The sequence below is a fragment of the Protopterus annectens genome, chromosome 9.part0 (assembly GCF_019279795.1).
Source record: "Protopterus annectens isolate FY-2018-M chromosome 9.part0, PAN1.0, whole genome shotgun sequence".
Taxonomy (NCBI): Eukaryota; Metazoa; Chordata; order Ceratodontiformes; family Protopteridae; genus Protopterus; species Protopterus annectens.
Window position 1 is genome coordinate 1,889,210,096 of NC_056743.1, and position 15,718 is coordinate 1,889,225,813.

The window sequence follows — 15,718 nt, forward strand, 5'->3', positions numbered from 1 at the left end:
TATCAATCACTGTCATGAAAAGAATAACAAACCCTAGATATCAATCACTGTCATGAAAAGAATAACAAACCCTAGATATCAATCACTGTCATGAAAAGAATAACAAACCCTAGATATCAATCACTGTCATGAAAAGAATAACAAACCCTAGATATCAATCACTGTCATGAAAAGAATAACAAACCCTAGATATCAATCACTGTCATGAAAAGAATAACAAACCCTAGATATCAATCACTGTCATGAAAAGAATAACAAACCCTAGATATCAATCACTGTCATGAAAAGAATAACAAACCCTAGATATCAATCACTGTCATGAAAAGAATAACAAACCCTAGATATCAATCACTGTCATGAAAAGAATAACAAACCCTAGATATCAATCACTGTCATGAAAAGAATAACAAACCCTAGATATCAATCACTGTCATGAAAAGAATAACAAACCCTAGATATCAATCACTGTCATGAAAAGAATAACAAACCCTAGATATCAATCACTGTCATGAAAAGAATAACAAACCCTAGATATCAATCACTGTCATGAAAAGAATAACAAACCCTAGATATCAATCACTGTCATGAAAAGAATAACAAACCCTAGATATCAATCACTGTCATGAAAAGAATAACAAACCCTAGATATCAATCACTGTCATGAAAAGAATAACAAACCCTAGATATCAATCACTGTCATGAAAAGAATAACAAACCCTAGATATCAATCACTGTTGTGAAAAGAATAACAAACCCTAGATATCAATCACTGTCATGAAAAGAATAACAAACCCTAGATATCAATCACTGTCATGAAAAGAATAACAAACCCTAGATATCAATCACTGTCATGAAAAGAATAACAAACCCTAGATATCAATCACTGTCATGAAAAGAATAACAAACCCTAGATATCAATCACTGTCATGAAAAGAATAACAAACCCTAGATATCAATCACTGTCATGAAAAGAATAACAAACCCTAGATATCAATCACTGTCATGAAAAGAATAACAAACCCTAGATATCAATCACTGTCATGAAAAGAATAACAAACCCTAGATATCAATCACTGTCATGAAAAGAATAACAAACCCTAGATATCAATCACTGTCATGAAAAGAATAACAAACCCTAGATATCAATCACTGTCATGAAAAGAATAACAAACCCTAGATATCAATCACTGTCATGAAAAGAATAACAAACCCTAGATATCAATCACTGTCATGAAAAGAATAACAAACCCTAGATATCAATCACTGTCATGAAAAGAATAACAAACCCTAGATATCAATCACTGTCATGAAAAGAATAACAAACCCTAGATATCAATCACTGTCGTGAAAAGAATAACAAACCCTAGATATCAATCACTGTTGTGAAAAGAATAACAAACCCTAGATATCAATCACTGTCATGAAAAGAATAACAAACCCTAGATATCAATCACTGTCATGAAAAGAATAACAAACCCTAGATATCAATCACTGTCGTGAAAAGAATAACAAACCCTAGATATCAATCACTGTCATGAAAAGAATAACAAACCCTAGATATCAATCACTGTCATGAAAAGAATAACAAACCCTAGATATCAATCACTGTCATGAAAAGAATAACAAACCCTAGATATCAATCACTGTTGTGAAAAGAATAACAAACCCTAGATATCAATTACTGTTGTGAAAAGAATAACATACCCTAGATATCAATCACTGTCATGAAAAGAATAACAAACCCTAGATATCAATCACTGTCATGAAAAGAATAACTAACCCTAGATATCAATCACTGTCGTGAAAAGAATATCAAACCCTAGATATCAATCACTGTCATGAAAAGAATAACAAACCCTAGGTATCAATCACTGTCATGAAAAGAATAACAAACCCCAGATATCAATCACTGTCATGAAAAGAATATCAAACCCTAGATATCAATCACTGTCGTGAAAAGAATAAAAACCCTAGATATCAATCACTGTCATGAAAAGAATAACAAACCCTAGATATCAATCACTGTCATGAAAAGAATAACAAACCCTAGATATCAATCACTGTTGTGAAAAGAATAACAAACCCTAGATATCAATCACTGTCATGAAAAGAATATCAAACTGTAGATATCAATCACTGTCGTGAAAAGAATAACAAACCCTAGATATCAATCACTGTCATGAAAAGAATAACAAACCCTAGATATGATATCAATCAAGGAGGAGATGGTTTGCACAGAAACAAAGACTTGGGGTGAAAAGAAACAAAAAGCTGATCAGACTAATGAATAGTCCTACATTTATCAAAATAGCACCTGAGACGTCTGTGCAAATCCAAGGTATGCAGGACCCTCTGAGTAGCAGATTGAGAAAAAGGGAAAAAGAAGTGAGTTGTACTGACTGATTTAAGGACAGTTCATTTATCGCCCTGGGCATAAAACAAGACTTAGTACAAAGGAAACCCTGTCCCTGTGAAAAAAAAAACAAATAAGGAAGAATGGCATAAGGGCCTGGAGCTCAGAAACTAAGAGCCGGCAACAAAACCATCTTCCGGGTACAGTGTTGGGGTCTATATCAATTTGTTGAAGGTTCACTTCCATGAAACTTTCTTCATTGACCCAAAACCACCAAACAGTCACTTAAGTGAATGTTCACATCAAAGAAAGATTTACATAAGGAAATGAAGCATTTGGTCAGCAGTACGACCATAACATATACCGCAGTATGTCGACCCACCCAAGTTGCAGGGCAAATTTCTGCTGTTGGCCAACTGGGGAGGCAAAAGACCCTGAACTTTCAGGTCACCAAAGAAGCTCCCCAGCCCATGTCTGAGGCATTAATGAACAGCTCTTGAGAAGGGACTGGAGGATGAAATGGCTCAACTGGGTTGAGAGTGAACTGCTGAATCGGCCATTCAAATTCCATCTTGAGAAAGGGAAGGACAGGTACACTGAAATCCAAAGGGTGACAATGCTGTAGCCAAACTGACTTGAGGTACCATTGAAGTTTATGCACATGCAGTCTGGCAAGAGGAAGCATTGGAATAGAAGTGGCCATGAATCCCAGGGCACAAAGAAACTCCTTGGCTGGCATGGCAGTCAGAGGAAGAATAGACTGAAAGAAGGCTGTCAATGACAATACCTTTGCAGGCAGAAGAGTGGTCAGCATTGGTAACATCTGAATTCTACATCCCAGGGAGTCAGGATGGACTTTTGGAAGTTGATAGTAAACCCCAGACTTTGAGGAAAAGAGATGGTGACCTGCAGACCCTATTACAACCAAATGGGAGAAGGCGCTTGAAGCAACAGTTCATCTATATAAGAAATATCTGAATGCCTTGGAGCCTGCAGAAGGCAATTGCAAGAACTAGGCATTTTGTGAATACCCTTGGGACAGTAGAGAGGCCAATGGGCAAAAATAGAGAATTGAAAAATGAGAGGAAGATACAAAGAAATGTAAAAAACTTCCTGAAAAGAGGGTGAATGGGAATATGAAAGTAAGCATCTTTCAGATCAAAGAACACCAGGAAATCCTGGGGTAATAAAAGAGGAAACAAAGTTTGAAGAGTAAGCATCTGAAAAGAAGGGATCTCCAGAAAGGTGTTGAGGCAGGAGAGATCCAAAATAGGTGTCCAAGTGCCCTCCTTTCAAGGAATCATGGATATTCTGGAATAAAAACCCCTTCCCACTTGGGAAGAGGGCAGGCTGAATGGTTCCTTAGTTCAACGGGGACATTAGAACCTCTGGGAAATGAAAAAGTTGCTCTAGAGGAGGCCGAGGAATCCCTGAAAAAGAAGGGAGAGATTTCCATACTGTCATAAAACACCAGTTTGGAAGACAAACAGAGAGCGAAAGAGACAAGGAACCTGGTCTAAAAAAGGGGGTGAGGGTGAATTGTCAAAGAGAAGCAGGCTTATCAGATAAAGGAGGCTTCTGGGTCACAGAAATTTAAGAAGCCTCAGCAAAGGGGGCCCTCCTCCCACCCTTCCTCACAGGAGGAGTTGCCTGGGAACAAATGCAGATCTAGAAGAATAATTCATCTGGAAGTTGGGGATAGAAGAGACAAAAATATGTTTAAGGTCTTGCAAGGTTTTGCCATTCCTTTGAAGAAACTTAAACATGTCAGCAGCAGCAGTCTCAAAATATTTATTATCGAAAGGAGCATCCAACAACTTGGTCTTAATGTCCTCAGGTACAGATTGGAGATGAAAGCCAAGAACAATGCTTCATGAGGACCCAAACGCTGCAGCCCTAGAAAAGATGTCAGCAGCATTGTAGCTATACGTAATAGAGTGGTGAGCCACTTGTAAACCAGAACCTAAAATAGATAAGGCAGAGGATTTGCCTTCAGAATCAGGGAAGTCAGAGGTAACCTGACAAGCTTAACCAATCAAGGCCAGAGCGTATCTGCTCATGTGGGTCTGGTAATTAATAACCCTAAAGGCCAGAGTAGAAGCAATGTTAACTTTCTTACTAATTTCCTCCATTGTCCTACTATCTTTATCAGAAGGCAAAAGTTTGGAAGAGGACAAAAGTTTATAAGGTTTGTCAGAAGAGACTGACACCACAGCAGGATCAGGAGAAGGATATTTAAAAAAAATTGAAAATCCTCAGGAACCTTATAGAACCTATAAGGTTTCTTAGGAGCTGGAGACTGAGAATCAGGAGACTTGGAAGCAGCAATGAAAGTATCTAATAAGGCAGTGAACAGGAGGCACTGCTGATGGTTTAGGAGTATCCACCTGTAGCAACACAAGAGGAACTGCCAATGGTTTAGGAGTATCCACCTGCAGTAACACAGGAGGAATTGCTGATGGTTTAGGAGTATCCACCTGTAGTAACACAGGAGGAATTGCTGATGGTTTAGGAGTATCCACCTGTAGTAACACAGGAGGAACTGCTGATGGTTTAGGAGTATCCACCTGTAGCAACACAGGAAGAACTGCCAGTGGTTTAGGAGTATCCACCTGTAGTAACACGGGAGGAACTTCTGATGGCTTAGGAGCATCCACCTGTAGTAACACAGGAGGAACTGCAGAGAGTTTAGGAGTATCCACTTGTAGTAACACAGGAGGAACTGCTGATGGTTTAGGAGTATCCACCCGTAGTAACACAGGAGGAACTGCAGAGGGTTTAGGAGTATCCACCTGTAGTAACACAGGAGGAACTGCTGATGGTTTAGGAGTATTCACCTGTAGTAGCACAGGAGGAGCTGCTGATGGTTTACGAGTATCCACTTGTAGTAATACAGGAGGAACTGCCAATGGTTTAGGAGTATCCACCTGTAACAACACAGGAGGAACTGCTAATGGTTTAGGAGTATCCACTTGAAGCAACTCATAATATCTACTCTGACTATCAAACACCTGAGAAGACTCTCACTTAAAAAAATTCCATCATCCTAAAAATTGTGTCCCCCAAGGACAATTCTTCAAAAGGAGACTCAGTGCTAACAGACTCCTCTTCATCAGAACCATAAGCCAAAGGTGAAGGCATCTGTGAAGAATAGGATAAACACCCTGCACCAGGCACTGAATCTTTATCTGAGGAATTTGGTTCCCTAAGCCATTTAGAAGGGGTAGAGGTCCAAGGAGGAGCAGGTACTGAAACCCCTTGAGGAGCCTTTAGGACCATTAAGGCAGGAAATAAGTCCTGAGTAAACTTTTGCAATTCCATTTGAGGATCCTTAGGATGGACCAAAACATGCTTCAGTTTTTTTTCTTTTCTTAGAAGTGACATCAGCCCTAAAAAATATGGGAGGTTCTGACTCTTCGTGAGATTCAGTAAGAGAACCTGGAATTTCCTCCCTGACCAATATTTGCAGAATCCTTCTAGGACCTTCTGAGATAATCCACTGTGGATCACCCTCAACATCCTGAGCAGACACCTGGAACACTGTGGATCACCCTTGACATCCAGACCAGACACCTGCAAAGCCTCAGAAGATGTGTAAAAAGACAGATCCATGCCGGCATCCAACAGGGTCATAGCCGAGTATTCTGATGTAGATGCTGAACAACCTTCAGAGTTATTACCTGCTTCTAAAGAGATATCCAGTGGAGGCTAAACAGCTGAGAAATCCAGCCGAGAGTTCTTGGCCTTCTTTTTACCTAGCAGGAGAAGCTTGGGGTTAAAGGATTCTGCCATGATACCCTGGGCTAACTGCTTAAGCTGTTGTTTTTTAAGATAAATGGCCAGGGAAGACAGGCTGCTTCTGAGTGTTGTAGGCACAAATGCCTTACAGATACTACAAAAGGTATGGTCTTGGGAAGCACCCAGACAAAAAAGACACTGTTCATGATGATCCTTATGGGGAATCTGCCTCCCACTCTGACATTTTGCCTTCTCGGATGACATGAACTCTAGGTAGTAAAATAAAATACAAGACTAAGAAAAATAATAAAAAAAAAACAACCACAATGGGGCACTTATCTGGTGTTGCTAAATATTCTTTACAGCAACAAGGTATTTAGACCAACTGGCAAAAATGGTGTTCAAACTGGTGGCAAAGAAGTTCTGGGTAGTTGCATCCGTATGTCCCTTTTATGCCCTACGTTCTGTGTGGGAAGCATAAGTGTGATGTACGGTGCATGCAAGATCTTTTTAGGCTTTTCCATACTTGCCAAGCATCGGACTGCCCTGGGGGAGATCCCTTCTATGTAGAATACTGCAACAGTGATATAGAAGGACATAATATATTTAACTTAAATCCTGCTGTAGCTGCCCGAGTGTCAAGCTAACCTGGGGGGGGGATCCCTTCTATGTAGAATACTGTAACAGTGATATAGAAGGACATCATATATTTAACTTAAATCCTGCTGTAGCTGGCCGAGTGTCGTGCTGACCTGAGGGAGAGATCCCTTCTATGTAGAATACTGTTACGGTGATATAGAAGGACATCATATATTTAACTTAAATCCTGCTGTAGCTGGCCAAGTGTTGGGCTGCCCTGGGGGGAGATCCCTTCTATGTAGAATACTGTAACAGTGATATAGAAGGGCATCATATATTTAACTTAAATCCTGTTGTAGCTGGCTGAGCATCAGGCTGCTCAGCGGGGAGATCCCTTCTATGTAGAATACTGTAACAGTGATATAGAAGGGCCTCATATACTTAACTTAAATCCTGCTGTAGCTGGCTGAGCATCAGGCTGCTCAGGGGGGAGATCCCTTCTATATAGAATACTGTAACAGTGATATAGAAGGACATCATATATTTAACTTAAATTCTGCTGTGGTGCAGCAGAATGCACATATTTAACCTAAGACTGTCAGATGGATCATAACTATATTCATGTAAGATTAAACTTCTTTTTAGTCTTTTGAAGAAAGGCAGATGTCATATTTTTACATATACAGACTTCAATACAAAGCAGCAGAATTTAGACAAAGGTGAGTTAGTGTATGAAATCTGACCTCTTAGGTGAAACACCTGGCATTCCACTGGGTATAAGATCTCATTAACCAGGAATGCCATAACTCAGCTGCATAAGGAATGTGCTAATACAGTCTGCACAGTCTCTGTGTATGGTTCTGAATTTTGCAGAGGTGGGTCAAAGAAAGGTTCTGTACCAGAGACATGTAAGGGCCTTTAAGGCGTTAGCCTAGTAATCTCCTATGAACCTATGAAGCAGAGTGATTTTTTTTCTTTGCCTATGCTTTATGTAACCCTGTTACAAAGTATACATTCTGACATCTGCTGTACTCGAATGTCTAGCAGAGACAGTGCTACAAGCTAGAGATACTGACTACATTTAACAGAAAAGTTATTACCTCTTTCACCTTTAGCCTGCATTAGTACAACAGATCGACGCTTTCGCTTTGTTTGTGCTGGACATTCTGGTGCTGAAAACAAAAACAGAAAAAATTGCAAGTGAAAATTTTTCTGTCAAAGCAGCAATATTATATGCATTTTTGTTTAAAATGTGTTTGAATATGATACAATATTTTGCAACATTCTGCAAGCATTAGAAATTGTGCATACATTTGTATGTTTATAACACTGATGTACAATACGAGCTGATAACATACAGTTATTAAACAGGAGTATATGGAGATGAAGTGCATGGCAAAGAGAGAGGTGGTGAAGGCTAAGGATAAGGCATATGAAGAGTTGTATGAAAGGTTGGACACTAAGGAGGGAGAAAAGGACCTGTACCAATTGGCTAGACAGAGGGACCGAGCCAGTAAAGATGTGCTGCAGGTAAAGGTGATAAAGGATAATGAGTGAAATGTACTCACAAGCAAGGAGAGTGTGTTGAGCAGATGGAAAGAGTACTTTGAGGGGTTGATGAATGAAGAGAATGAGAGGGAGAGAAGGTTGGATGATATGCGGATAGTGAATCATGAAGTGCAGTGGATTAGCAAGGAGGAAGTAAGGATAGCTATGAAGAGGATGAAGAATGGAAAGGATGTTGGCCCAGATGACATACCTGTGGAAGCTTGGAGATGCTTAGGAGAAATGGCAGTGGAATTTCTAACCAAATTGTTTAATGAAATCTTGGAAAGTGAGAGGATGCCTGAGGAGTGGAGAAAAAGTGTTTTGGTACTGATTTTTAAGAATAAGGGTGATGTGCAGAGCTGTAGTAACTACAGAGGGATTAAATTGATCAGTCACAGCATGAAATTATGGGAAAGAGTAGTGGAAGCTAGGTTAAGAAGGAAAGTGATGATTAGTGATCAGCAGTATGGTTTCATGCCAGGAAAGAGCACTACAGATGTGACTTATGCTCTGAGACTGTTGATGGAGAAGTACAGAGAAGGTCAGAAGGAGTTGCATTGTGTCTTTGTGGACTTAGAGAAAGCATATGACAGGGTGCCTAGAGAGGAGTTGTAGTATTATATGAGGAAGTCGGGAGTGGCTGAGAAGTATGTAAGAGTGGTACAGGATATGTACAAGGGTAGTGTGACAGTGGTGAGATCTGCAGTGGGAGTGATAAATGCGTTTAAGGTGGAGGTGGGATTACATCAAGGTTCAGCTCTGAGCCCTTTCTTATTTGCACTGGTGATAGACAGGTTGACAGATGAGATCAGACAGGAGTCCCTGTGGACTATGATGCTTGCAGATGACATTGTGATATGTAGTGAGAGAAGAGAATTGGTTGAGGAGACCCTGGAGAGGTGGAGATATGCTCTAGAGAGGAGAGGAATGAAGGTCAGCTGGACTAAGACGGAATATATGTGTGTGAATGAAAGGGAGGATAGAGGAATGGTGAGGATGCAGGGAGTAGAGTTATTAAAGGTGGATGAGTACTTGGGATCAGCAATTCAGAGTAATGGTGAGTGTGGAGGAGAGGTGAAGAAGAGAGTACAGGCAGGGTAGAATGGGGGGAGAAGAGTGTCAGGAGTGATTTGTGACAGACGGGTACCAGTAGGAGTGAAAGGGAAAGTCTACAAGAGGTAGTGAGACCAGCTATGTTATATGGGTTGGAGAGGGTGGCACTGATGAAAAGGCAGGAGTCAGAGCTGGATGTGGCAGAGTTAAAGATTTTAAGATTTGCACTGGGTGTGACTAGGATGGACAGGATTAGGAATCAGTATATTAGAGGGTCAGCTCAGGTTGGACAGTTTGGAGACAAAGCAAAAGAGGCGAGATTGCGTTGGTTTGGACATGTGCTCAGGAGGGATGCTGGGTATATTGGGAAAAGGATGCTAAGGATGGAGCTGCCAGGTTAGAGGAAAAGAGGAAGGCCTAAGATAAGGTTTATGGATGTGGTGAGAGAGGACATGCAGGCGGTTGGTGTGAAAGAGCATTATGCAGAGGACAGGAAGAAATGGAAACAGAAGATCCGCTGTGGCGACCCCTAATGGGAACAGCTGAAAGAAGATGATGATATACACATACACAGACACACACACACACACATTATATATATATATATATATATATATATATATATATATATATATATATATATATACACACACATATATACACACATATACACACACACACACACACACACACACACACACACACACACACACACACACGTGTGTGTGTAATTTTGTGTGTGCATGTGTGTAAATATGCTAATATTTAGGAACAGGGAGTCGCATGTCACATGGTACATGTCTTTTTAAAAACAATCAATATCTCACGGAGCCTGGGAATACATTTCTAAAATGTGCTGTTTAGTGAGCATTCTGATGAACATACAAACATTAAATGGTGTCAGAAGTGAAAAAATATACTTGTTTTGAGAGTTGTTTGTGTTTTGAAGTGCAGGAGTACAGTCTGCAGTTAGAAAATTGACCCAGTTGCAACCACTAGAAATTCTCTCACTGCAAGGCAGTTAACAGAAGACCGGATGCTTTAGATCCAGAAATGGAATGTATTACCCACTCCAAGAATAACTCAAAAGTCTGAAAATTACTGCATGCCACATGTCTATTTAACTGAAGAAGCCCTGAAAATATTACAGTCTTTTGATTTTCAAGAAGAAGAGAAAAGCAAACTAGCAGCTTTGAAAAGGAATTTCATGAATTACTGTGAGTTAACAAAGAACTTGCTGTCTTGTTTGCTCTTTATAAGGACAAAAGGTCCTACACAGACAACAGACACTTATATCACTGATCTGAAGACATGATTTAAGTGAGCTGTATGATTAATTGATAAGTGATAAAAAAGTTTTGGTAAGTAATGCTCAAAGAAGGGTAAGCAATTAGGAGAAACATTCACTGCATTCAATAAAATTCCATTCCATAGCAAAATAAATGTCTACCACAAACTGGAAAGTAAAATGTCATATTTCTAAAATGGATCAGTATTACTGAATACCAGAAAGGACTGGTTCTCCCAGTATGAAACATAATATTAGCACGGGAGTCTGTCCCTAGAATGTTTATAACAGTTCCTGCTATGGGATGGAACTCTGTCTTTCTCAAGAAAAAGTAGATTATAAGGAGAGTTTCTAAGAGACTCCAGATGGTATTAATGGAGGTATTTGTGAAAGTGTTATGTGCCAAATGCCTATTATAATCATTTGGGATTAGATTAAATAGTAAATCAATATCTAATGCAACCAGGCGGTCAAGCAAATCACTACTGTCTTTCGTAAAGCTGTAAATATCCTTTAAGAATGTTTTTTGTGTTGTTTCTACATTATACTGGTTCTATACCACATATTCTAACAGAGATGATATGTCTTATGGGTGGATTTTCATGTTTTTTATAAATTTTTAGATGTACCTATACAGCTGGTGTGACAGGAAGTGATGCATGAAAAAACAGCTCGTGTTGATATACTCTTCAAATATATTTTGCATACATTTTTATACTAGTTATACATTTATCACTTGTTTGTTGCAGTATAGTTCATATAAAACATACTTATGTTAGTTACACTTTATCACTTATTGTTTGTTGCAGTATAAATCATACAAAAGATATGCATGTTAGTTACACATTTTTCACATATTCTTATTAAGTGTCACGCTGTATTTGTTTTGTAATATGTATTAAGTGGTTGTGGAAATGATACCTGAGCGCTCAGTTGTTGAAATTCCAGAGCTGGAGTGGAACACTAATCCAGCATCATGAAACACCCCCATGTTATCAGCCCCTCCTCCAGGTGTACAGCCGATGTCATTCCTTTCAATCACATCCCAGACCTGCATGATAAGACAGAACATACACCTTTGTATTGTCACCTTAACAGCAGGTACACAGAGCTAAAACATTGTAAGTATCAGAAACATTACATAGGTAAGCCTGAATGATTCAATGGTTCATAGTGAAATCAATTATTTATACAAAGCATATCATGTTATCTACCTTATAATCCAACTCTGAGATCTTAGTATAGTGGACTGACTATCCTATATTGTTCTGTGTTTTTCTGGAAGAATCTCTGCATGGCTATTTGATATCTTATTTCCTCTGACCCTCTTCTACCACCAGTAGTGGTCCTTGTGTGCATTTTGTACATATTACAGAGGGTTAGGGCTTTAGGCCCATTGTTTTCCCCAGGTCTTAAATGTGTTTGTCTTGGTCATCAGCTGGTTTCACTTGGAGCTGTGCAGCAGAAACAGTTAATGCTCTCGGTTCTAGTATGACAGTAGTCAAATGTCATACTGCTGACAGTAATCTGCATTATCACCTGCAGGTACCTGTCTCACTGTTCACAGTTACATATCAGTCAATGGCCCTCTAACCAGTTCTAAAGTAGTCACTTGTAATACTGCTGACAGTAACCTGTATTGTCACCTGCAGGTACCTGTCTCACTGCTCACAGTTGCCTGCAAGTCTATGGCACTGTTAAGGTGTGAAGAACAAAATTAAAGGTACAAGTCTGCCTACTTGGCAACATAGAGGAGAGCTATTAAGAAGGCATTCATTTGACACCAGACTGATTTTCCCTTTGCATATCCATGTATAGAAGTTATAGTGACATGATGGTCAACATGCATAATCCCCACAAAGCTCTTTCCATTGCAACTGGTCCTTTATTCTACAGCCATAAACTCCTATAGCTTCCAAAAATGCTTCCCAAAATCTAGAACCCACAATCCCATCCTAATTTTATGGTGGTTTCCATAATTTATACTCACAGTCTCTTGCAGTTTCTCCTGCTGTTTTATGGAATCTGTAATCCCCCAAGTTCTCCACCTTCCAAGGTTGGTTCCTAAAAATATGCAGAACCTTCACCCTTGAGACTCCTAAGTTGGTTCTCAGGGTCATTAGATGGACATCCTGAGGTGATGTGACTTAGGTTTCTACCTTATGAGAAGAAACAGAAGAAATAGATCTTCTCAGTACATCTATGACCACCCTTCCTGTGACAGTGGCTAGGGGGAAGCACAAGTCCTCTACACCTAAAGGCTTCTAAACCTCACAGACATAGAAACACAACACAGTGAAACATATGCAGAAGTACACATTCATATAATCTCTTGCTTTATAAATTTATATATATAATCACAGATGCCGGACTACATTCAGTCATTTAAAAGTGATGCCATATCACCCAAACATTTACAAATACTACCAAGTAACCAGTTTTGCAATGTCTGAACAAAACAAAATGATGTATTCTTACATGCATCCACATGAGTTCATCATAATATCTCCATGCACATCACCCTGTTCTCTTTTGTCTACTCTAATAGCTGTGCCCTCTCACATCTGTGTCTCTGCTTCGTATGATTGTTTCAGACTGGTGTAGAGACAGTAACTGAATAAGACTTCCTCTGCAACAGAATCACACGTTTCTGTTCTAGCAGAACAACATAGTTTCCAGAAATGACGCTGCTTAATACCATTTCTCCTTGGTATTTTGTACTTTTTTGGGCTGTTTGCACCTGCCACCATCTAGCCAATCACTATGACCTTGCCAATTCTTTCACTAAATGGTGAAGGGACAACTGTGTCATGGTGTGTCATCCAGGCAGCCATCAGTAGGCATTTGCCATACTTTCTTTTCACACTCATTGCATGTCAAGAAAGTACTCCATGGGGAGGGGGGGAATTCAATGGCTGCAATATGAAACTGCCCCCACTGCTGTGAGTAGTGTAACACAGACAACAGTTTCCCCTCTACTGAGAAGATATCCCCAACTAGGTGCATTGTCTCCACCTGGAATATGTTAGTAGATGTGCCCTGGATCTTGTCCCCTCAATCTCCCCTTAAACAGGCCATAAGGCTTTACCTCTTCAATCTTCTTTTTCCATTGTTGACTCCTCCAGTACCCGGCCCTCGAACCTGGGTCTGCTGATCACAGTCTTGACTTTACCCATCTATGCTATAGGACCAGGTCCTTATTACTTTATTGCTGAAGTATTTAATTTGTATGATACAGATGTACACCACACTCTGCTACAGAATACAAGTCACAGAATCAAATTTAAACACATGGTACAATTATGGATAACAATCACTTTACGGTGCAATACTAGACAGCCTTACCCTTGTTTGGGTCATCTTGTTCTTCTTATTCAAGACAAAAACTCCTTTATCTACTGCAACAAGCCCAACCTTGGCTCCAGGATCTCCAATGAGCTTCAGTCTCATTCTTCCCCCTGGTTCTTGAACTTGTTTGTCTCGGTCTTCAGCTGGTTTCACTTGGAGCTGTCCAAAAAGAAAGAGTTAATGATCTCATTTCTGCTACTATGGTAGTCAGTTGTCATACTGCTGAATGCAACCTGTTTTAATGTGCTCAGTAAATTGTCCTATTACACTCACAGTTCTTTGTCCTACAGCAAGAATTACCAGCTTTATGACTGACAAGTCCCTGTCCTGTCACTAGCAGGCACCCGTCCCAATGTTCACAGTTACCTACCAGTCACAGATAACTTTGCTTTCACTGGCACATACTTGTACTCACAAGGACAGGCATCTCTCCTATCACTAAAAGTTATGCATCCCACTGCACATAAGTTCCTGTCCTGTCAAAATCAGCTGCCTGTCCTACCACTGAAACATCTAAAGGTTACCTGTTCTACTGCTGCCATTTATTGTCCTACCTCCAACAGTTATATGTCTTAATGCTGGCAGTTACCTGCTCTGCCTCTAAAATTAACCTGTTGTAGTGCTGCTATGTGTCTTACCTCCACCAGTAATATGTGTTAATGCTGGCAGTTACCTGCTCTACCTGTAAAAGTTACCTGTTCTACTGCTGTTATTTGTCTTACCTCCACCAGTTATATGTCTTAACGCTGGCACTTACATGCTCTGCCTCTGAAAGTTACCTGTTCTACTGCACCATTTATTGTCCTACCTCCACAAGTTATGTCTTACTGGTGTCAGTTACCTGTTCTACCTCTAAAAGTTACCTGTTCTACTGCACCATTTATTATCCTACCTCCACCAGTTATATGTCTTAAAGCTGGCGGTTACCTGCTCTACCTCTAAAAGTTACTTGTTCTCCTGCGGCTGTTTATTGTCTTCCCTGCAACAGTTATATGTCTTTGGTAGTTACCTGCTCCACCTCTAAAAGTTACCTGTCCTACTGCTGCTATGTATCTTGCCTCCACCAGTTGTATCTCTTACTGGTGGCAATTACCTGCTCTACCTCTAAAGGTTACTTGTTCTATTACTGCCATTTATTGTCCTACCTCCACAAGCTATATGTCCTAATGCTGGCAGTCACCTGCTCTACCCCTAAAAGTTACCTGTTCTGCTGCTGTTGTTTATTGTTTTACCTCTACCAGTTATATGTCTTAATGCTGGCAGTTACCTGCTCTACCTCTAAAAGTTACCTGTTCTACTGCTGCTATGTGTCTTACCTCCCAGTTATATGTCTTACTGCTGGCAGTTACCTGCTCTACCTCTAAAAGTTACCTGTTCTACTGCTGCTATGTGTCTTACCTCCACCAGTTATATGTCTTAATGCTGGCAGTTACCTTCTCTACCTCTAAAGGTTACCTGTTGTTTTTCTGCCATTTATTGGCGTACCTCCACCAGTTATATCTCTTAATGCTTGCAGTTACCTGCTCTACCTCTAAAAGGGACCTTTTCTACTGCTGCCATTTATTGTCCTACCTCCACAAGTTATATGGCCTAATGCTGGCAGTTACCTATATTACTTCTAAAAGTTACCTGTTCTACTGCTCCATGTATTGTCTTACCTCTACCAGTTATATGTCTTAATGCAGGCAGTTACCTGCTCTACCGCTAAAAGTTACCTGTTCAACTGCTGCTATTTATTGTTTTACCACCATCAATTATATGTCTTAATGCTGACAGTTACCTGCTATAACTCTAAAAGTTACCTATTCTAC

The 15,718-nt window shown here is 39.9% G+C and overlaps 1 protein-coding gene across 1 annotated transcript in view; it reads right to left on the minus strand.

Moving 5' to 3' along the window:
• The window catches only part of LOC122812305 (venom factor-like), a 1,464,680-nt gene that overhangs the window by 1,148,285 nt on the left and 300,677 nt on the right, over positions 1-15,718 (minus strand). Inside the window, exons 7-9 of the mRNA XM_044084707.1 lie at positions 13,905-14,066; positions 11,481-11,610; positions 7,771-7,842 (exon numbers count right to left, since the gene is read on the minus strand). Coding sequence (XP_043940642.1) covers positions 7,771-7,842; positions 11,481-11,610; positions 13,905-14,066 — 364 coding nt within the window. The remainder of the gene's footprint in view (positions 1-7,770; positions 7,843-11,480; positions 11,611-13,904; positions 14,067-15,718) is intronic.